Below are 21,333 nucleotides of genomic sequence, written 5' to 3' on the forward strand. Positions count from 1 at the left end.
AACAAAGTCTTCCAAAAACAAAATGAATCATTTATTCAATAAGAAGCGCATTGAATCCATATGAATTGGGTCTATAGATGACTTTCAAGTTTATATGTGCTGGGTGTGTATGTCTTTGTGTGTGAATGTGTGTTAGGGAAAGCGGGCTGAGCTGTGTGAGAATCTGAGCGCAACTGCGTTTCATCATTATACTGACTGAGCCTCCCAGCATACAGTAGCCCAGTAGCCCCCCCCCCCCCTCTCTCCCCCTCTCTCCCCCTCTCTCTCTGTGCGCGCCCTGAAACAACGACTTATTCTTGTGGGTTTTTTTGGAAGGAGGACGAACAAGAAATAAGAAGAAGAAGAAGAAGGGGGTGAACCAACAGAATACCTGACGTGCCTGCTTCAGATACTAGCAGCAGACGGAGACCCTCTTCCTTCAGAACCTACCTACCTACCTGCCTACCTACCTATCTTACCTGCCGGCGAGGAGCTGCCTGCATCCGATAAGGGATCTTAGTCCGCAAAATCCAAGTCGAGGGAGGGGGTGTGGAGAGAAGGAGTCGAATTGGAGAGAGGGAGAAAGGGAGAAGCGACACCGAGGGAGGGGAAAAGGTCAGGGACACGGGGGGTTTATCGCTCTGCCAGAAATAAGGAGAGTGTCTACACAGACAAACAGTTTGGCAGACGAATCCAAGGAGACGGAGTGAACCATAAACCAGCACCCCCCTTTTCCACCGCTGATATATGTTTTTCAGAAGGACTATTTGGGGATTTTAAACGTTTGCCACTTATTTTAGAGTTGTGTTGTGCGCTTTGGTCAAGTCCAGGCAACGCAGTGTGATTTCAGGACCGTGCGTAATTTGGAGAGTTTATTGCCAAGCTGCGTCAGGATGCGCGTCTGTCCGCTCCTGGTGTTCCTGTGTGTGCTGAGCGCCGGGCGCACTCAAAAGTTCTCCGCACTCACGGTAGGAATGCCCGCACAACAACCACAAACAGCCAGAATACACATCGTTAAAGTTAGTGTGTGAGAAATGTGTGTATTTCAAGTGAAGGATTCGCGTGCGTGTTCGTGCGTAATAGATGGAACAGGCTGGAGGAAGCCTGACAAATACTGTTTTTCACAACAGAAATGCAGTTAATTTCCACTATATGCACATGTCAACATTTATCCAGGTTTATCATGTCGGTGTTTAGAATCCTTTTGGTTTCTATGTGAATCATTCAATAACAAAAAAATGCAGAAATATGAGATGCACGTTCTCTCCAAAACAGGTTGGCACTTATTTAATTAATTTTTGCAGCAAATTTAGTTTCCTTTTATTTTATACTTCAACTGTAATAACTGTAAGAAGGTAGTCATGGGGAAACCAGGTCTCCATGTTCTCCCTGAGCTGTGGAACCTCTATGTCCCTGTGTTGCAGGGTCTCTGTACCTTAGGTATATCTGGTTTACTTCACAGGCAGGTAAATCTTTTTGCTTCCAGTATCTCTACCTGTTTGCCAGCCTGTTGCTCGCCTGCTTCTTTCTCCTGTTCACTCTTGTTGAGCTGGTGGCCCAGGGGCCAAATATGCATATATGGGTTTACATCCAAGAGCATTGATGACAATGTGGTCTGTAGGGGCTAATGCCAGTAGGCCTGTTGTACCAAAGCATGTGGTAGTGTTTAAAACAGCGGAGCACACAGGGCAATGCCAGCACAGGGAGCTGCATCATGTCCATTTCCCCTCAAACTTCAATATGCTTAGAAGAAAGTACACAGGGATTTCATGGCCATGATCAAGTGCAGGTACGGGCGCTAAGGGAGAAATGATAGACAGGAGGAGAGAGCGGAATGCACAATGTCAGGGGCTTGCCCCCTTGATTTAGAGGTTGATGTGACAGCCGCCTCCCCAGCACCATTATTTATAGGCCGTGTGAAGATGCCTTAATATCCAATTGGAAACAAATGGCTATGAGTTGTTAACCTTCAGGTGAGGGGTCGCAGATCCTTTCTCCCTGACGGCACTGTGGAATTGTGGAATGTGGGAGGAAGTGTTGCATTGTGCAGATGCAGCTCTGAAGTCTCACTGCGCACACACAGACGTTTAAAAGCGCACAAAGAGACAAACACAAAGTACCCTAACTGAGAGTTCTTTGTGTCCTTGACATTCACCAATCACATCAAAACACTCAGGTGTGTTTGTAATCTGTGTCTCCACAATGCTTTTGGCTTCACTGTAGCAATGAACGGGGATTAATACTAGATTCTAAAGTGTTTCATTCCATGTTTAGCTGTAACTCTGTTCAATATTAGAATAACACATGTGTGAGTGCTGGACTTCTGCTATGAAAAGACTCGTGATGTGATTCATGACTTATCGTTTGAGTGACACAGGAGATCACGGGTTATTGTTGGTTTCATCAAACTCTACATGTGATATTTTGTGCATAGTTGAGGTTGGACAGGCAATTGAGCATATGGGATACTGACCCAGGTTATTCATGAGTCTAGATTTTTTCTCTGCTTTGGGAAGTCTCAAATAGTGTGTGAGAAGACGAGGGCAAACAGAAATGAACTGCCTTATTTTTAAACCTGCACAGAGCAGTTTCACAATAACATGGCCTCCGTTGCCCCGATGCTTTCAGGAAACGGTGCACCTGCACTGAGACTGTTTTATGGTCACATGACTATCTGTGGAACTCTCGCACCACCTCTCTTTCTTTTTCACATTTTTCACAGCAATTAAGTGCCTTTTCCTTTGATTGAGTTAATAGCCCGGTTAAAGGCTGTCACTTTCTTCCCCTTCCACCATGCTGGAAACTAATGATCCCCTTTGCATCCAAGCGTCTATGCAGGAAACTCCCGCCAAGGCCATTTAACACGTTTGCCACGGCTCTCAGCTGGGGCCCCCATTGACCCTGCAGGGCTGTGGTGTGAGGGGCCTCTCGGGGAGCTGGAAGCAGGGGCCTCCCAGTCCAGAAGGCCCTTATCAGCCTACAATGTGCTCTCTGCTGGAGGCTCGCCTCCTCAGTACTCCATTCAATCCCATAATGCCGCAGAGCCAGGGGGAGGTAATAGGATTTGATTTGTATGCTGGTTGGTCTTGCAAAAAAATCGTCTGTCTGCACTCTGTCTCGCCCTCTCTTGTCTGTCTTGTTGTTTTGCCAATCTCTTATTGTATTATTTGAGCAGATGCAAAACCATCTTCCAAGAGAGATCACACAAAGAAAAAGGGAAAGGAAAGAGCAAACTAAGGAGAAAGAGAGACAGAGTGATGTTTGAAAGGAGCCATAAAAAGGATTTGGGAAATAAATGGACATGAGTCACAATATGTGTTCTGTCTTGTATGTTTCTGTAAGAAATCAGCGCAGAAGCCGAGTACTTGATGGAGCTGGTGGAGGTTGCAGTGCATGATGCCGGCTTGGATAGATTGGAATGAGACATCAGGGGAGTGTCGGGGCAATGCCTCAGCCTCGTCCATCAATCACCACAGGCCAAACACACCGAGATCCAGAGCAGACAGCTAACTACTATTAAGAGTACATAGGAGGAAGAGGTCCTCAACACACCATTACTCTCTAAAGCATCTTCCTCTCACTGGTTTTCAAATCTTACTCATCCTCATGCTCCACCATTGTGACTCTGAACAAACCCGTGGATGGAGTGCTGTGTTTACTGATGTTTTGCCAGACTTAGAGAATATGGGTGGCTGATTTCATGGGTGGCTGATTTTATGGCTAACTGTTTTCCATGCTGAGTTCTTGGAGCTTTAAAGTAAACTAGTGGGCACTTGGCACTCTGCTGTGTGGTCTACAGTGGACATCTAGCAGGATGCTGTGCTGCTGAATGACTCTGTTTGGGTTGTCAGTCTGCTGACTGGCTGGAGCTGATAGTGATAATGGCGGTGCACTGTGAGCACTGGGGTGGCCGGTGTGGATTGCGGCGAGGCTGGCAGCCCACTACAAGCATGGCTGGACACACTCAAACATTCTCTGGGCCGTTACTGGTCTTGTATTGCGGCGATCTATGCGGAAACTTAAGTCTGACCTGCCTGTCACACATGCTGGACTTAATGTGAAGGGGTGAGCTGTGAAAGACAGGGTGGAGGGTGAGAGGAGGTCACCGCTACACAGGGATGTCCTGACTGGTGTGGGAGGACACAGGGACGAGAGGGTAGGGGGGTTTCTCTAAGCTGCACCGACGGGAGACTGTCAGTCAGATGCAACGATGCAGACAATCCAAGAAACTCAGAGACACTAACAAGGAGGGGCGGGGGGGTGTAGGACCCCCAGTGAACACACAGGAACACAGGCAATGAAATAAGCAGGCATGGGGAGATTACTTCAATGTCCCAGTTAAGTAGTGGCTTTAAGCTCCTTGTATGGTACCAGTCCAGCATGAAATGACTGAGAGGAAAACTAAACCAGTAAATCAGAAACGTGACTCTGGCCCATCAGTTACTGTGGATCTCCTGGTTGTATGAGTAGGCAACTTCTTCCCAGCCATAACAGCTTGATATGGAGAAGTGTGTCAGGACTGCATGTCCATTTATCTTTAGCAGATTATTTGTCCACCACCAGTAAACGTGAAAGAACAAATATGACGTCCTTATTGTCATAATATTGACACAAATAGTGTCATATGTTTACTCTGCTATGACGTCTTCAGGTCAATTATGCTGTCACTACATTTTCCTGGGAAGACAGAATGTGTTACATGGCAGAGGTTATAATAGTGCTTTTAATATGTCTCAGCCTGAATGGGATACAGCCGAAACTGAAGGCCACTCTCCTTTTTAAAAGTACTTTTTCTACTTAGTTACATTGAACTGCAGATATGAACATATTGTCAATAACACGCTCTTATTTTGCTGTACAAAAGGAGAAAGAGGAGTGCCTATGTTGAGAAAGATACAGACTGTTACTGTGAGGAAAACAGGAAGAGCCCAGATCTCCAGTTCTCAAAGTTTGAGATTAAGTAACAGCAACGTTTTAAAAGCGGGGAAGAAAGAGCTCATAAAATTTCCTTTATGAAATATTTCATTGAATCCGAAAGATTCATCTTTCCGCCTTCCCTCCCTCACGGCTCCCTTTCCGATGTGTTCCAACGGGCCTCTCCTCTCTGATTCCCCCTGGGAAGATTTATGAGCGGGGCTGACAGGATGGGCTGTATCTCCCCCTGGCCCTGGGCAATGCTGGCTTCCCAGCCAGCCCTCTTCCAGGTGCAACATGGTGCAGGCAGCTCTGCAGCCCTGCAGCCCTGCAGCCCTGCTCGTCTGAATGCAGCGGCCCGCTACCAAACCTCATCCCTCACTTCATTTGTAAGATGTCAGACACAGCTAATTTTTTTATTGGCAATCACCCTGCCCTCTTCATGCATGATTTGATCTTCCTCTTACTCCGGCCTCTCTCTTTTGATATCTCTCAGTGGATTTATATGGCTTACCTTTAAGTGAAGGCTTTGATTCTCTGCTTTGTGCCTTGGATTGATTCGTAAGTCGGGGAGTGAAAGAGATATAGAAAAGAGAGGAGGAGAGAGACTTTCAGTTAATCTGTCTGGCTATGAATACTTGACAGAGAGGACATTGAGTGGTTTTAGGTATTTGTACATGTTATTCTAATTGGATGAGAAAAGCTTCAAAACAGAATGAAAAATTGTCTCATTAATGCGAATATTTACAAGGAACAAAAAGGAGTTGAAGAAGACAGTAAGCTGCATGGGGAAGTGATTATCCCTGGTTATGACTGATGAAAACACCACCTGCATTGAAGCCATGGGTACACACACATGTTTTTTTCCCACTCAAACCAATTCATTATTCTGCACAAATGAATGAATCATGCAGACATGAAATCAACACTTACACTGTAGTCAGATTAAGCTCCCTGACGTCTAGTGTATTCAGCAACTCTCTTATTCACTGTCTTTTCATTCATTGTAGCAGTCACAGCTTGTTGCCACCCCCTCATTGCTGCCGCCCCTTTGTGCGGCCTGGCGAGGGGGTTTCAGACCCCAGTGGCAGATACAATGGTGGCATTGACACAGGTGATCTGATGTGTTGAGCCCGGAGTCTGCATCCTTGTGTCTCTTTTCATGGCTGAGTAAAGCATCCTCAGTAGCTATTCCAGGTGAATACCTGTGCAGGTGTTGGCACGGACAAAGGAGAGAGGAAGTGTCACTCAAGACTGTTGCAACCCCTTAGCCCACGCACACTGAGACCAGACAAAATGTGGCGCCTCCTGGATAAAGCTCAAAAGCCTGTTTGTGCATTTACACCTACACAAGCGCCAATCTTCACACCTGCTGCTCAGGAGAATTAATCTGTTTTAGCGCCGAGCTGAATCATTGACTGAAACGGCTCATTGAGTAAGTTGCAAAAGTTTTCTCTGCTTATCTCCTACGGTTTGTCTTTCTCACTTTTGCAGTTTCTGCGGGTCGATCAGGATAAGGAGTGTAACATGGAATGCAGCGGAGCTCCTCGGAAACCTCTGTGTGCCTCCGACGGCAGAACCTTCACATCTCGCTGCGAGTTCCTCCGAGCCAAGTGCCGCGACCCCCAGCTGGAGGTCATCCGAGGGCCATGCAAAGGTCAGGTCACGAGTCACGCTTCAGCGCCGCCTGATGCTCTCAAACATGCAGAGGGGGGTCATAGTAGAAACTTTTAGGTTAAATTCATTTCAGCATAATTGATTCTTTGAGTGGTGGGGGGGACGAGTGGGGCCGACACTGTCAGGACTGGTAGATCAGATGCAGGGAGTGTATGTGGGTGGGGGGTGGGGGGCGGTGCTATTGCATGGCAGGAGCCCTCATTGCACACATTTGTAATGAGAAATGATTTGAATCCATACTTAATAATTGTATTGTAAATAATTTTGCTCCCAAGAAAATGTTATATAGCTAAATCAACAGCCTAGATACACACACAAGGCCAAGGTTTTACCCTAAGCAGGCCAAGTCCTCCGACCTCGTCTCCTTTCCAATGCAAATCAAAGCCAACAACTTCCTCATTGATTAGAAATAGGCACATGCTCTCTGGCAAAAGCCATTTGGAAGAAATATCTTGACAAGAATTAATGGTCTCATTTCCACCATCTATCATATGTGAATACTAGCAGTGAGGCCATGCATATGGGACCAATGGTGTACTGGAGATGAAAAGCAAAAGGGTAAAGAGAGCCAATAAGGTCAGGCAGCTCACAGACTACCTCATTGTTGCTTAGCGTTGGAAGGAAGAACCCGTACACCCCACAGCCGACCCCCCCTCCCACCCCCAACTCGGCCCCACTCACTTACTCTATACTGCTAGTTCATCGCTCTACAGACTGGGGACAATGTCCCATTCTTACACATTACAATATTAGATCACCAATGCAAGCAGAGTGAGTGAGAGGTTTTGCTTAAAAAGAAGTCTGTGATGGAAAAGCATTCCACAATTTTATACCCATGCTGGATCTCTATGGTAACGTCTTTAAGCGGGACATCTGGATGTGGCGGACAGCGAATAGAGGATTCCAGCTAAGAAGCTGAAAGGGACGAGAGTCCATGAAAGTCGTATTGTATGTGTCAATAACTTGGGGTCTATACGAGCGTGGACCCCCCTCTGTTTGTGGATGGCTGGGGTGAAAGGCAGAGTGTGACTTCTGCAGCAGCCTACTCAGCAGCCCAAGTAAACCAGAGAGCTGCTCTGGCCTAAAAGCACAGAGATGGGATTGTGTTTAAGGATGGTGAGACTGGCACCACATTTGTTTTCTATCACTGGGCTCAGATGATTCAAGTGTCCTGTCATTTTTTCCAGTCAGCTTTTTGGTCGGAGCCCCCTGGAGAAGGACGATGGTTTTGGGTTTTTCCACTGGAGCTAACTTTAGAGCTCTTCAACTCTCCGTTTTCCCCCATCGGGAACATCCAGCGCCTTGCCCCCTCTCCACACCAAATACAGTGACACACACACATACACATACACAGTAGACTGAGAGAAACCAGCGCACATTACCCTGCACGTGTCTAATGGGCAATCTACCATAAGCCACGCCAGCAAGAAAAAGCCTTCTGACCAATCTGGCAACTGTTTTTAAACTTAAGATGAGTCATTGTTTTAATTTGATTTGGACCTGCCAGCCAGACGAGCACAGTGTGGCAGCTAAAATGTTTCACAAACTTTACCATCCACTCATCCCTGTCTACCATTTCCTGAGAGTTTGCACAGCTGAGACTGTTGGCCAGGTGAGATGAAGCAGCTCGGGAATGGGACCATGATCCATGGCTCTGACAGTGAGATGTGAAAGGACTTGAGGTGTACACAGGTGAAAAGTTGGTGACCCACATTTATAGCTTAGGATGAAGTGAAGAGGTTTGAGGTTTAAGAGGATAGAGAGCGAGAGAGAGAGAAAGACAGAGAGACATTTGGGATGGCTCAGGTTTTCCCTGTGCATCAGCCCTTTTTTTGGGTGACTGGAATGCTCTCCAGAAGGAGCACGAGCTGCCTCGCTCACTAATGGCTTTACCACTTGGCCGTTAGGCTGGACGGTGCAGGCTTGCCTGACTTGCTCCTAATAAGAGCGTGGGTGTTGGTCCTATTCCCAGCCACACAAGTATCTGCTGCTTCCGAAAGGTTTTAAGTTGATTTCCCCTCCGTCTCCCTCTTCCCTCATGTTTTTCCTTTCATTTTTCATCTTCAATGAGATTCAACATCTACCACTGCCTTTGAATATTTTTGTTTTCATTTGTGCAGCATTATAAAAAAGTTGAGCTGTGGGCTGAATCGTGCCTTTCTGTGATGTGTTGGGATTGTCATGATTTGTGGTTCTCCTCAGACACATCCAGATGTGTAGCAGAGAAGAAGTACACAGAGCAGCAGGCCAAGAAGCTCTTCCCTCAGGTCTTTGTGCCTGTATGCAACCCTGATGGCACATACAGTGAGGTAACACGCATCATGTTTTGATATGAATAAATCTTTCTAACACAGTTTTTGGAAGAATTTGAGGCTTTTCTTCTATCTGTGTATAACTTGAATTGTTCCTGTGTTTGTAGCTCAGTACCTCCACATTTCATTCTTACATAGGCTATAATTTGAGGTTTAAGTTCTGCTGAACTTGTGTTTTCATACATTGTCCTTTACAGGTTCAGTGCCACAGCTACACTGGATACTGCTGGTGCGTCACGCCCAATGGTCGACCTATCAGCGGCTCAGCAGTGGCCAATAAGAAACCTCGATGCCAAGGTAAATACTTCCTGGGTCCAATCTCATATATATGGATCAGACCTGATGCTGGGCAGTAGTACTGTGTATCCATCGTATTGTTTACCAGGCAGAGAAGGTGTGGTTTGTGTTTGGAATTGATTCCAATGTGTTGATCATCACTGGAGATTCAGTATTAACATGTGACGGCACTGCAGATCTTTCATATCAAAACTCAATTGATATATGATATGTAAATTGGCTGATGTGTACTAGAATGTGGTTACTGCTTACTTTTGTGAAGCAATGATAATCAATCACATTCAGTACTGCAAAACAGCTGCCATTCCTCTTCACATGGGGGTTGCTCTCTGCTGTCCCGTGGGAAAGTGGTCAGCGAGTGGACCGAAGGCCATAGAATTTGAGGGCCACCAAGGACTATGCATTGCTTAAGGCATAGGGCTGTGGTGCAAATAAGCCCTGCTGCAGAGTTGGGCAACAAAGTTAAACTGTAAGGAATGTAAGTATTCTTGGAGGATGGCGTCTACCAAACAATCAAATAACCAATGCCACATGTCCTCCCCCTGTGCGCCTCTGTGGGGCTGCCTTGTTGCTGCTTGTGTCAGTTGTGAGAAAGCTACAGTATCAATGAGAGCAGCTGTAGTGGTATCAATACTTACATGCTGATCCAGCTTCAAGCATATGCAGTGCAAAAATGCCACTGTATATACATTTCCATATGCCTATTCATAATTGTTCTGCAGAATGAGGGCACATTCTAAAAGCCCATAAGAAACCAAGAACTTGTAATATTTGTTATATTATTAAGGATACTGTGACAACATAAATATGACAGTAAACCTTATTAATCTTTAATTTCAGGATCAAAACAAGAGAGAGCTACAACAAAAGAGCCAGGAAAAGCAGGTGAGAATGCAACTCAAGACAAAAACATAAGCAAGCTCTTTTATATGTGTACTGCACTTGTGGGTGTACATGTGTACATGTCTATCTGAGCATGCTTGTACACGTGTGTGTGTGTGTGTGTGTGTGTGTGTGTGTGTGTGTGTGTGTGTGTGTGTGTGTGTGTGTGTGTGTGTGTGTGTTTTTGTAGCTCTCTGTCTGCACCTGTGTTGGCCATGTGTTGGATGGGTCGCCTGTTACGGCTTGCCTCTCCAATATTTTGTCAATCGAGAGAGTGCGAGCAGCCCAAGGGCTCATATAAAAGAGAGAGAGAGAAAGAGTGAGAGAGCGAGAAAGAGAGAGAGAGAGAGAGGGAGAGGCTGTGGTGGGCTTCAATACACACACCACCAAGAGCTATGGTGTCTTTAACTGCCTGTTGTCTTTACCAGGCAGCCAAACAACCGGAGAGCAGCCAGAATGGAAGTCTTCTCTAACATTTAGCTTTCTCAACCCCCTTCTTTTTCATCACAGGAAATCATCAGCAGTGAAGTGAACTTTAATAACAATATGCTCTCTCTCTCTCTCTCTCTCTCTCTTTCTCTCCTCATCAATTACTGCCCTTTTCCAGATTCAGAACCACTCAGGCTCCAGTGCACATATTGTATACCACTGCAGGACAATTAGTTTAAGTGATGAGATTTAAAAACTCAGAAGGAGAAAGTGTAATTTGGGTGGTTTCCGATTGATTCCTTATGTGAGTGAGAGAGTGGGCATGTTTGTATGCATGAATGTGTGTGTGTGTGTGTGTGTGTGTGTGTGTGTGTGTGTGTGTGTGTGTGTGTCTGTGTGTGTGTGTGTGTATGTGTGTGTCTGTGTGTGTGTGTGTGTGTGTGTGTGTGTGTGTGTGTGTGTGTGTGTGTGTGTGTGTGTGAGAGAGAGGGAGAGAGACAGAGACAGAGAGAGAGAGAGAGAGAGAGAGAGAGAGAGAGAGAGAGCATATGCATCCACTTGTGTTTGTCACATGGGTAATCTCTGCCAGTGTGACATTTATGTTTGTGCCTCCGTTTCTGTAAACAGTCTTGGGTACAGTGTCTGTCAGAGCCCGGCCAACTCATTAGACATAGATCAACTGGGAATGCAAAATTAGTGTCTAGAGGGGGTGGGGAGGGATGGTGGGAGAGAGAGCGAGGGAGTAGGGAGGTGGAGAGGGATTGTGGTTCAATCTGAACTGGTTGAATAAACAGAGCGGTGAAAAGCAGAATAAACTGTAGATTTGTGGTTTGCCAGCACTGAAAATAGCAATGATTGCATCAATATTTTGATTCAGCAGAAGCTCATCAGTACCTAAACATTCCCAAACTCTCAAAACTTCTTCACCAGTACACTGGTGAAGTGTTTAAACACCAAACCCAAGTACTATAACCCAGTTTTTGGTGTTCAACTTGATGAATTCATTCACATTCTGGAATCATTTGTGGCTGATGACTGACAAACAGCAGTAAAAGTAATGCTGTATGACCACAAATAGCGCGGGGATTTCCTGGCACATGCTAAAAGAGGTGTTACAGTCATGTAAAAGGCCGCAAAGTAAGAGTAGGTCATTAGTGGTTTATCGTAAATCCAAATCATAAATATACTTTTTAAATGGCATTTCCATACATAAGTAAGCAAAAGTAATAACATGTCTCCTATCAGTCCAAGCGAACGTATGCATTCTTATGCACCAAGCATGTTTCAGGAAAATATCGCTTGGCATCACAAACTTCGATGTTGAATGTCCAATTCTGGTTTTGCAATGGAGAATTTGTTGTTTAAGAAAAGATGTTAGTCAAGGACGAAGCCCCCCGAGCCACCATCAGGGCTGCAGAGACAGCCTGGCTTATGCATTAACAGAGCCTCAGAATGAGTGACCGGCACTGAGGTTAACCACACCTACGGCCGCGGGTTTTACCCTAAGCGGGCCAAATCCTCCATCTCTGTCTCCCTTCTACCGCAAATTAAACAAACAAACAGAACCCAAACAAACACTGAGCTGGATGGCATTTGCTCTCTTCATCCCTTGTGTGCCTCCCTCCTCTCTCACCCTCACACAGCTCTCACATGCAGGCAATGCGAGGATGGAGGGGACAGAGGAGAACAGCAGGGACGACCGATCCTCATTCTCTCCTCATTTCATTTGACTGACCTCAATCTGTCCTCCATAGCATTACGATTCCTCTTGTTTTTTAACGAGAAGCCATGGGGATATACAACCACTACATTTTAGTTTTGTGTTTCCTCCTCTCCCACTGCCTTCAATGTACCAACCCTTCTCTTTACCTCTACCTCTTCTACCTCTGTTCTCCTTGGCCGGGCAATGTGCAAATCTCACAAAATGTAACTCACATGCTCACATGTAGCTTACTCTCGTAATTGTAGTCTCCTTGCAAATATTCTCCATTCTAAATGCAGATGAGTCTGCTGGCCTAGTGGTGGAACCACAGCCTGCTGCGGATGAAGAAGGTGAGTGTTTCTCTGTGGAGTTTCTCCCCTTTTAGCCATTCCCATACATTTGATGTAAAATGTGACACCTGGTCCATGAATACACCATGTGTGAGGATGTTGGGAATTAGTTTTTTACCAGACATCTTGGACACTTTTGTTCCCATTCATTTCCAAATGTCAGAAAGATCCATTTAACATGTAGTTGAGTGAAGTGAATCCATCGCTATCAAAAAGGAAGCCAAGAATTACATTTTGAAAAGGAAGTTCTGTTGAACCATTTCATATTTACGTGTGCATTTGATGAGACACGAGGGAGCGTCGCACTTCCACTCATAGGTCAGAGTTTACCCAACTCTGCCATGTTCCTCTGCAGTGCCGATCACGACTTACTATATCAGCTCCAGCAGTGGGAGATGCAATAACCTTGATGTGCAAGTTACAATCTGTGTGTTTTGGAACCACCAAGTTTGAGTTAGCTGATATTTGTCTGTGTTTCCTATTGAACCTAATAAAACTGTCTCCCTGAATTCTTTCAGATATTATTTCTCAGTATCCGACACTGTGGACGGAGCAGGTCCGTAGCCGACAGAACAACAGAACCAGAGCACCATGTGAGTTTCAAAAAACACTTGAAACAGTGTATCGGGTATTTGCTGACCTCAACCCAAAGCACAGGCTGGCTTTTTCCTACTAGTATGAGCAATGGTGGTTTGAGGCTGTTCCTGTCTTTTAAGGACAGATGGTGGGTTGTGAAACCAATACATTCTGGTGTTGGAGCGCATCGGCCCTTTGAGGATCTGCGTTTCTCTGCGGCTCTTCACTTTGCGCATCTGTAATTATCAGCACATGGCACAGTCGCTCCTATTCTTCTGTGCTGATCTCCTCTTAAAGACACGCACGTTGATCTCATCGCACAGATTAATTGCATCTTTGCTTTTGGTTGAAAACCATTGCAACTCAATAAAACAATGCTATGCTGAGGCCAGCCTGAAGATAAAAACACAGCATGCATGTGTGTGTGTTTGTGTGTGTGTGTGAATCCCATTATCATAATTTACAACCAATAAAAAAGCCTGAAAAATGCAGCGTTGATGGTTTTGATTACCATGTGCTCTTTGGGGTATTGGGGGTGAAACAAACCCACCCTCCCCAACAAAGAGAGTCCATACAGAGGAACTGGAGCGAAGAGAGTTGGTTCAGAAAGCGGGGAGGCATTTCATTTGGGCTCTTTTGTGTGGGCAAAGATTTCTAATGAAAATAAACAAAGAAAAGGGATATCTATAATCCCGCAGTAGCTTCTGAGCCTGGAGGGTAGCAACAGAGAGATGGAGAGATTGGCGATGAAAGCCCTTATGGCCAGAAGGGCTCTGCTTCCATCCCGGCTGGCAAAGGAGTTTGAGGCTCAAATCTCAGTTGGAGAGCTGCGTGGCAGAGATGGATGAAAAAAAAAAAGACGTCTGATTAGATCCTGCTGAGGCTCTGTACAAACCCACCTCACTCCCATTGAAATGATGGTATTCTCTGTGCATGTGGATAAAGGAAAGGATCAGGAAGCATTAAGATTTGCGCTGGGAATTTCCAACATATAAACACACAGATCCCTGGTGCTTTACAATACACTGCGGTAGTGTGTCAGCGTGTTCGAGTGTGTGACTGAGACAGAATGAAGCGAAGGCCCGACTGACCGCTGTTTTGTCTTTGCCTTGTCTTTCTCTCTGTCACACACATTCACAGAGGGCAGTCGGGTGTCAAAATATTTACTTAACTCGGGGCATAGGGAGCGGTGCATAGTCATTAGCCTGTTAATGTCCGTAAACAGTGCCACGGGGGGCAGATAGAGCAGTCCACACACACTGTCTCCAAGCACTCATCCTCAAAAGCCTTTGTCCTCTCCACCGCTGAACCCCGTCCTCCTCTTCCTCCTCCTCGTCCAGGGATGTTGCTCAGCGGTTAGACCTGTTGTCCTGAGAGCAGTGGGAAGCATTTCACTTTCAAAAGCAATTCATTCATACATGCAGTGTGTAAAACAAATCTCTTTCGGGAACACTCCAGTTATTCACTTTGTGTGTGTGTGTGTGAGTCACGTGACCCAGACCACCTAAGTACATGCTGTCTTGGCTGGTTTGACCTTCAGGTTGTGAGTGTGTCTCTGGGACTATCTACTGATGCCTCCACTTTACTCCTCTCCAACCTCTGACCCTCTCTCCTTGTTTGCAGCCTCCTCATGTGACCAGGAGCAGCAGTCAGCCCAGGAGGAGGCCAGGCAGCACAAGAACGACGCCGTGTTCGTTCCCGACTGTGCTCTTGGAGGCCTGTACAAGCCAGTCCAGTGCCACCCCTCCACCGGCTACTGCTGGTGTGTGCTGGTGGACACTGGCCGACCCATACCTGGCACCTCCACCAGGTGAGACTGCACTAGTATTGATTTTAGAAACACAGTACTGATGAGGTTTCCTGGTCTGTCATCTCACACTGAGCAGTCATCAGACGGGCCAGTTGATAAAGAGGTTATCATGCAAATAGATGACCTGTGTTGGTATGTATCTGTTCAAGCAACGTTCCTTTGAGTCAGACATTGAAATTCTCTTTCTAACCTCCTTGGAGTAAAACCAATAATCATTCTTATTTCTTCTTATTTCTACTTACCGTTTGCCTCTTTGCGAAGTGTTTAGGCACAAGCGTGAAGTATATTGTCCATTTCACATAAACCTGATTGAAACATGGAGATGGGAGTATATATAAGACATGGCGAGTCAGGGTATGGTGAGCAGCAGGTCAAAGGTCAGTCAGGCTGGCAGAGAGGGACATTAGTACACTTTTATTGAACAGCGTGGCTGGGTATCAGATTAACATGGCTCTAGGCAGCGTGCCAGACGGCGCATTAGCACACATATATGCAAGCGTGGATTTCCCCCCTTCCCTTCCCTCGTCCCAGGCCAGCTTTTGGCCCAGTGGCACAGCAGCAACCGGGGCTCTGCCGGCTCTCCAAGGGACGCCATGAAAGCTTCCTTGTGTCCCACGCTCCCTGTCTGCCTCCTTCGCTCTCTTGTTTGCTCGCGTTCTCTCTTTCACTGTCTTTCACTGTTTTTCTCTCTCTCACACACTCCCTCTCTCTCTCTCTCTCTCTCTCACTGCCTGTATTTCTTGAATTTCTATCCCGCATTCTGTCCTCATATACCACCTCAAATCCTTCCGCTCTTTTTGGACCTGTTTTACAACCTCTGCTTAGCCACAAGCAATTATTCAAATCCCTGAGATTTAACTGTACAGGGGTAATTGGAAAACATGGGATTCCTCTCTGATTTTACAACAAGGAGAGATTTACTCTTATTGCATGCATTGCCTATGACCCATCGCATTTCGAGTAAACTGGTATTTTCCAACAGTGAATTTTCTCGTCACAGATATGAACAGCCAAAGTGTGACGGCAATGCCAGGGCTCATCCCACGAAACCTAAGGACCATTACAGAAGCAGACATCTCCAAGGTGGGTTTTCCAAAGATTTGGATCAGTCTCTGTTTTGCCTCTCTATTCAGACCACATGGCAAAGTTCTTCAGCCGCCGGGCCTCCAATTGCAGCCGCCTCCGAGCTTGTGATAACAGCGTGTGTGTTTGTTGACATCATTAGCACTGTTGGTTCAGGAAATGCTAGATAAAGACTTGAGGATTGCCAGATACTGCCCCACACTGGCCAATAAGCAAGGAGACAGAAACACATCGGGGGAAGTGTAATCCTCAGCAGACGTGGGGAGATGGAGGATCGAGCTATGATAGGGCCAGAAGAGAAACAGCCTGGGGGAGATAATGGATAGTAGGATGCCAGAGACGGGTAATGATAGATAGATTGGAAACAGTGTAGATAATTAAACAGGGGCAGCAATGAAGACTTAGTTACAGGTGGGCCTGAGTGAGCAGTCGAGATTTTCCACTCTAAAAAGTTTAAAAGTAAGAAAATTGCAAAGACAAAATGTTTATCTATGCAGCTTTAAAGTTGCAATAGATTTACAGTGTGTGACAGTTGGTATGCAGGATGCAGTAGATGAAAGAGATAGAACAGATCAGATAATTACTCAAACTTTTGGTCACTGTAAAATGATGATAGCACTTAGTCCTATATATAGTATACATAGTCTTATTCAGTACTTTGATAACATGGGTGTTATTTGCATTGTTTATCTTTCAAACTTCCTCGCTACAATATGTCATCGCATCTGCTCAACACGGACCTTGAGACCTTGCAAACAAAGCTGTTAAAAGGTTAACTCTATGAGTGAAATTATTAGTCATATGGGGTCCACTATTCAGCAACTGTCCAAGAGATGCCAGGAGTTCAGGAAACAGATACCTTTGACATCGAAGTCTCCTGTTGATACTGAAAACTGCAAAAAGCATTAAACAAACTGCCAAACCTTTTAGAGCGTCCAACTTACCAAGGAATGACTTTAGTTTAGTTCAGCACCAATAAGAAGTACCTGTTGATGTGATGTTATAAGTGTCAGTTTCTCTGATTTTGCACAGCACGTCTGCAGCTTAGACTTAGACTTAATCTTTGTTTTCTAATTTTGAAATATTCATTCACAAATTTGATTATATTTGATTTATTCTTTAATTCAATCATCATAAAACATGTGGCAAATATGTAATAGTGTTATGCCTTTCAGGTGCTCTGTATAACAGAATCACGCTTTATAGCTGAAAGGTGCTTGGCAAGTTTGCTGTCTTTGGCTGTTTTTGGTGGTTTGGTAAACACGTTAATAATCCAGCAGCATATGAACAGAGGTGCCACTGTTCCATCCAATCCACAACTGTTTATGTAACAGTGTGCCAGGCCGGGGCTGTGCTCTGTGCTCGCAGGTGCTGCATTTAGCATTGAGCAGCACTCTGTCTCTGCTCAGGCATTGAGGACACTTGTACAATGTATATCAAACAGTGGGACAGTCACAGGTGAAGGCTCCCAAGACCAACAAATTTCTGCCTTCCAGGCACTGGATATATACATATATTATGTATATTATTGCTATGCTATTGAGCAGGAACGATTACAGTGTTTAACTGACAGCAGAAAGTATGAGGAGGTGGTGATGAAGTGGAAAACAGCCACTGCTACCCCACAAGAAAGACCTCAAGCCCAACATAACACCACCTCAATGTGCAGTGGCAGAACAGAAAACAATATACTTATTGAGTCACGCAATCACCCAACACACATGCACATGAGTGCATTGAAGTCATTCTAAAGCTGTCAAAGAAACCTGTACCATATCAGCCAGGTCTGCCATTATACAACAAACTGGGACAGAGTCGGAAAATGTAGCATCTTGTTTTCTTTATGAGCAATTGCGTCAATGGCTGTAAAACCTGTTACTGTATAAACCGGGGATAATTATAAATGTTGCCTTCACATCATGGCAAACCATTCACTGTTGAAGCGCTGGTGTTGAGAGGTTTATGGGGCGAGATGCAAGAAAGGAGCAACTCGCCCTAAAAGGTGCAGGAGAGGAAAGCAGAGTATTTGGCTTGCCTTCTCCCCAGAGTGGGATCATGGGATAGCATTGGGGCAGGCATTGGGACCTGTGGCTGTGAGTGTTGACAGGCCTCTGCCCCATGTGGCTCTATAGAATAACATTGCTTCTCACTGACTGTAACACAGAGGCAAACATGCACCTACTGGCCAGCTATTTACAGGGCACAGGTTATAGATTTATAGTATATGAAGGTGGATGAATAGCGGTGAACGTCTCTTCAACATTAAATGAACTTTACCTTGATTCCGTCTGACATCTGTCAAAGTCTTGCTTAATTATAATGACTACAGAATTAGACAGCTGCCACGAAAATGGTCGTTTCCTTTGAGTGACAACAGCATCACTGCGCCTCAAACTAGTCCCATTGCATCTCACAAGTATCTTCAGCCGGTAGCCAGATATAAAGACTTTTGAATGTGCAATTGACTTTGAATTTAGACACCACAATAGGCACCAATATGGCCATTATTTTACTGGTCCTGGGTCATGGAAGGCCTACTCAACGCAAGTTACCTAAACATGCAAAGGAGATAAGAGAATATTTTTGACGTGTGACTCTTTCAACCCTTGGCCCGGTGCAGGCTGATGAACCTGGGTGACGGGTATTTACACCAATGCTGGTCGCCACCTGGTAGAGAGGGGAAAAGCATGCTATTATCTCTAGCACAGGAGAATCTGGCCCCGCAGGCCTGGGCCATAAAAAGAGTAGCAAAGCCTGGAGAATTTGGTCTCCACGGACAGAAAAGCAGGGGGAAGACTGACTGGGAAAGCAGAGGAGAGCCGGGAGAGGAATCCAGGAATCTCTCAGGCCTCCATAGCCTTCAGCTCTTCCAGAACAAACCATAGCCCCCTCACTCTTAAAACTATATGGCCTAACAGACAATCACTATCATTAGGGTCATTCCACCTCAGTTGTCCCTTGTTTTATTTTTTTCCCTTCATTTTGGATGTAATAATGCTTCTCTCTTGTTTTGGGATGTGTTATCAATTCTCTCTGCTTTATAAAGTTTGAACCTAAGTCCTAAATGTGTTTGCCAGAGCTGTGCTTTGGTCCTCTTCATGTCTCAGGTGAAACCTTCCTGTCCGTACTGCCTTTTTCAATGCCTGCAGCTGTCAAAAACCCTGTAACACCTAGTCTGGGGGCCTCTAGGATGATTGGCAGGTACTGTCTTCCTTCTCCAGATGAGGGGAGGTCTGACACTTTATAAGAGGGAGTAAAAGACAAATGCGACAGTCTTGTCTGGGGTTTTTTTGTCTCCTCTGCTGTCTTTAACCTCTGTTCACATTGAAACCATGCTGTCTGTTCTATGACGTCCCTGCCCAGACATTTATTAGGCCACCTATGATGGCAGCATTCCACATTGTTGCAAAGGCTTGGGAAAGGGATCATCTCCCTATGTTTGCTGACATATACCAATGTTTACTTCAATTTCCACTGCATAATGCATGCTCACACACATTCATTCAGGTCTCTGTGTTTTACTTACCAGGCTGTCCTGGGGCAAAGAAAACAGAGTTCCTGACAAGTGTTCTTGATGCGCTGTCGACAGACATGGTTCACGCTGTCACAGATCCAGCATCCGCCGGAAGGTATGACACTGCCAGTGGATTTCCTCAGCTTACGATTAGTCAGTTTACTGCGTCAAAGACACAAAAGTGTGCTATGATGCAGCCGCTGCTTCTAGTTGAAGTGAAAAGCTGGATAATGTTGGACTTCTATGACAGGTGGTGCTCTACATACATGTATTACTATGATGACCCGATGTAATGATCTTTTTCATTTAGGATGGCTGAGCCAGATCCCAGCCATACTCTGGAGGAGAGGGTGGTCCACTGGTATTTCAGTCAGTTGGACAAAAACTCCAGTGGAGACATTGGCAAGAAGGAGATCAAGCCTTTCAAACGCTTCCTGCGCAAGAAATCCAAGCCCAAGAAGTGTGTGAAGAAGTTTGTGGAGTACTGCGACATCAGTAATGACAAAGCGCTGTCCCTGCAGGAGTTGATGGGCTGCCTGGGGGTGACCAAGGAGGAAGGTGAACAGAAGTCAGTCTTCGGTCTATGTGCATTGTCCCTCTACAAATTAACCTTTTCGATGGTTGTGATTTTTATGGCAAATATTAAATGGCATACACAGTGATAACTTAAAATGCTGGTTAAGAGTTATGTTACTTTGCTTCACAGGGGCCAAAACAGGAGAAGGCTTACCTCCCAGTAGACTGGTAAGTAAAGAACCTTTACAACCCCACTTGTTCTTTGCTTTTCACTGAATTGCTTTTATCTGGAAAAATCAGTTTGAAACAAGATTATACAAACAGAAACACTGAGTAGTTTACTTGATTGTTTTTACTTACTTTGACAGCTGCTGACCTGGTATTAGTAGAAGCATGTAAAAACCTTATTCATCAAATAAATATTTGTTCTGAGAAAATTGATAAAAGACAAAAACAGTGCATCTAACACCATGGGTGTCAGTGCTTGTAGAAAATACCAGCTGCATTACAGTTATCAGGCTGATTATAATGTTATTGCAGCATTGTTTAAATAGATTTGAGACAGTGTATGAACAGTCACGACAAAACTATGTAATGTTATTTGTCAAAATGACTGCAGTCAAACACTAACATGCCGAGATTTCATCTACCTATCATTCTGTCTTCTCAGAATCCCACCAAGAAGCAAGGCTAAGCCAACAACAGAGATTTCCCTCCCCCGTGGAGATTCTGCCTCACCAATCGGCAATAATGGAAACCATAGTATTTGCACTTTGTACTTTAAAAAATGTAAATTCACTTTGTAGAAATAAGGTATTTAAACAGACTGCTGAATCTGTGAATGATGTAGGTTAGCTTTTTATGTCCTGACAAAAATTATTTAACACATACAATGTATGTGTCCTTTGTGTGTCTAAACGTATACTTTTCAGAGTTGTACAAGTTGTCATGTGTGATATTGAGTTTTGTTCCCCGCCCTGTTGTACTTTTCTTCTTATTGTTACGTTAATGCAGATGTATGGCTAGTTTGCCCCCTGGCTCCAAGAACTTCCAACACACCATCAATCATGTACTGACCCACAGCGTCTCTTCCTGTTCCTTGTACAGCAAGTTTGCAATATTGTTCTAAACATAAGTCATAAAAATTCTTCATGTTCATGTGTTACAATGTCTATTAGAAATAAAGAACTGTTTTATACTGTACTTTTTTGTTTCATGTGGGTCTGCCAGTCTTAAAGCATCAACAAAGGTTAAATAGATCAAAGAAAGCTTTAGGTTGTCTCTAATCCTAA

At 45.0% G+C, this 21,333-nt stretch overlaps 1 protein-coding gene across 3 annotated transcripts; it reads left to right on the forward strand.

The window, feature by feature from the left end:
- The first annotated feature begins 297 nt into the window (after positions 1 to 297).
- smoc2 (SPARC related modular calcium binding 2) lies at positions 298 to 21,244 on the forward strand. Of its 3 annotated transcripts, none has more exons than XM_076166781.1 (13): positions 298 to 947; positions 6,388 to 6,550; positions 8,773 to 8,879; positions 9,080 to 9,179; positions 10,020 to 10,064; positions 12,459 to 12,542; positions 13,061 to 13,135; positions 14,742 to 14,928; positions 15,929 to 16,011; positions 19,541 to 19,640; positions 19,836 to 20,093; positions 20,232 to 20,269; positions 20,712 to 21,244. In XM_076166781.1, the coding sequence occupies exons 1-12, from the start codon at positions 873 to 875 to the stop codon at positions 20,263 to 20,265; spliced, it is 1,311 nt and encodes a 436-aa protein (XP_076022896.1). In that variant the 5' UTR covers positions 298 to 872; the 3' UTR covers positions 20,266 to 20,269; positions 20,712 to 21,244. The 3 variants fall into 3 exon arrangements, with proteins under 3 accessions (XP_076022896.1, XP_076022887.1, XP_076022905.1); XM_076166772.1 differs by having other exon boundaries at positions 19,836 to 20,083; XM_076166790.1 differs by having other exon boundaries at positions 299 to 947; positions 12,492 to 12,542; positions 19,836 to 20,083.
- The last annotated feature ends 89 nt before the right edge of the window (positions 21,245 to 21,333 follow it).

This window comes from Genypterus blacodes, unplaced genomic scaffold (genome assembly GCF_046128005.1).
Source record: "Genypterus blacodes isolate CSIRO-AG114 ecotype Tasmania unplaced genomic scaffold, CSIRO-AGI_Gbla_v1 ptg000012l_1, whole genome shotgun sequence".
NCBI classification, from domain to species: Eukaryota; Metazoa; Chordata; class Actinopteri; order Ophidiiformes; family Ophidiidae; genus Genypterus; species Genypterus blacodes.

What these genes read in the sequence shown, in the direction of transcription:
- smoc2 (XM_076166772.1), top strand. Translation starts at nt 873, where the DNA reads ATGCGCGTCTGTCCGCTCCTGGTGTTCCTGTGTGTGCTGAGCGCCGGG. An exon ending in ATACCTGGCACCTCCACCAG is followed by an intron (nt 14,929 to 15,928) that starts GTGAGACTGCAC and finishes TTCTCGTCACAG; the next exon opens with ATATGAACAGCCAAAGTGTG. An exon ending in GCTTACCTCCCAGTAGACTG is followed by an intron (nt 20,270 to 20,711) that starts GTAAGTAAAGAA and finishes CTGTCTTCTCAG; the next exon opens with AATCCCACCAAGAAGCAAGG.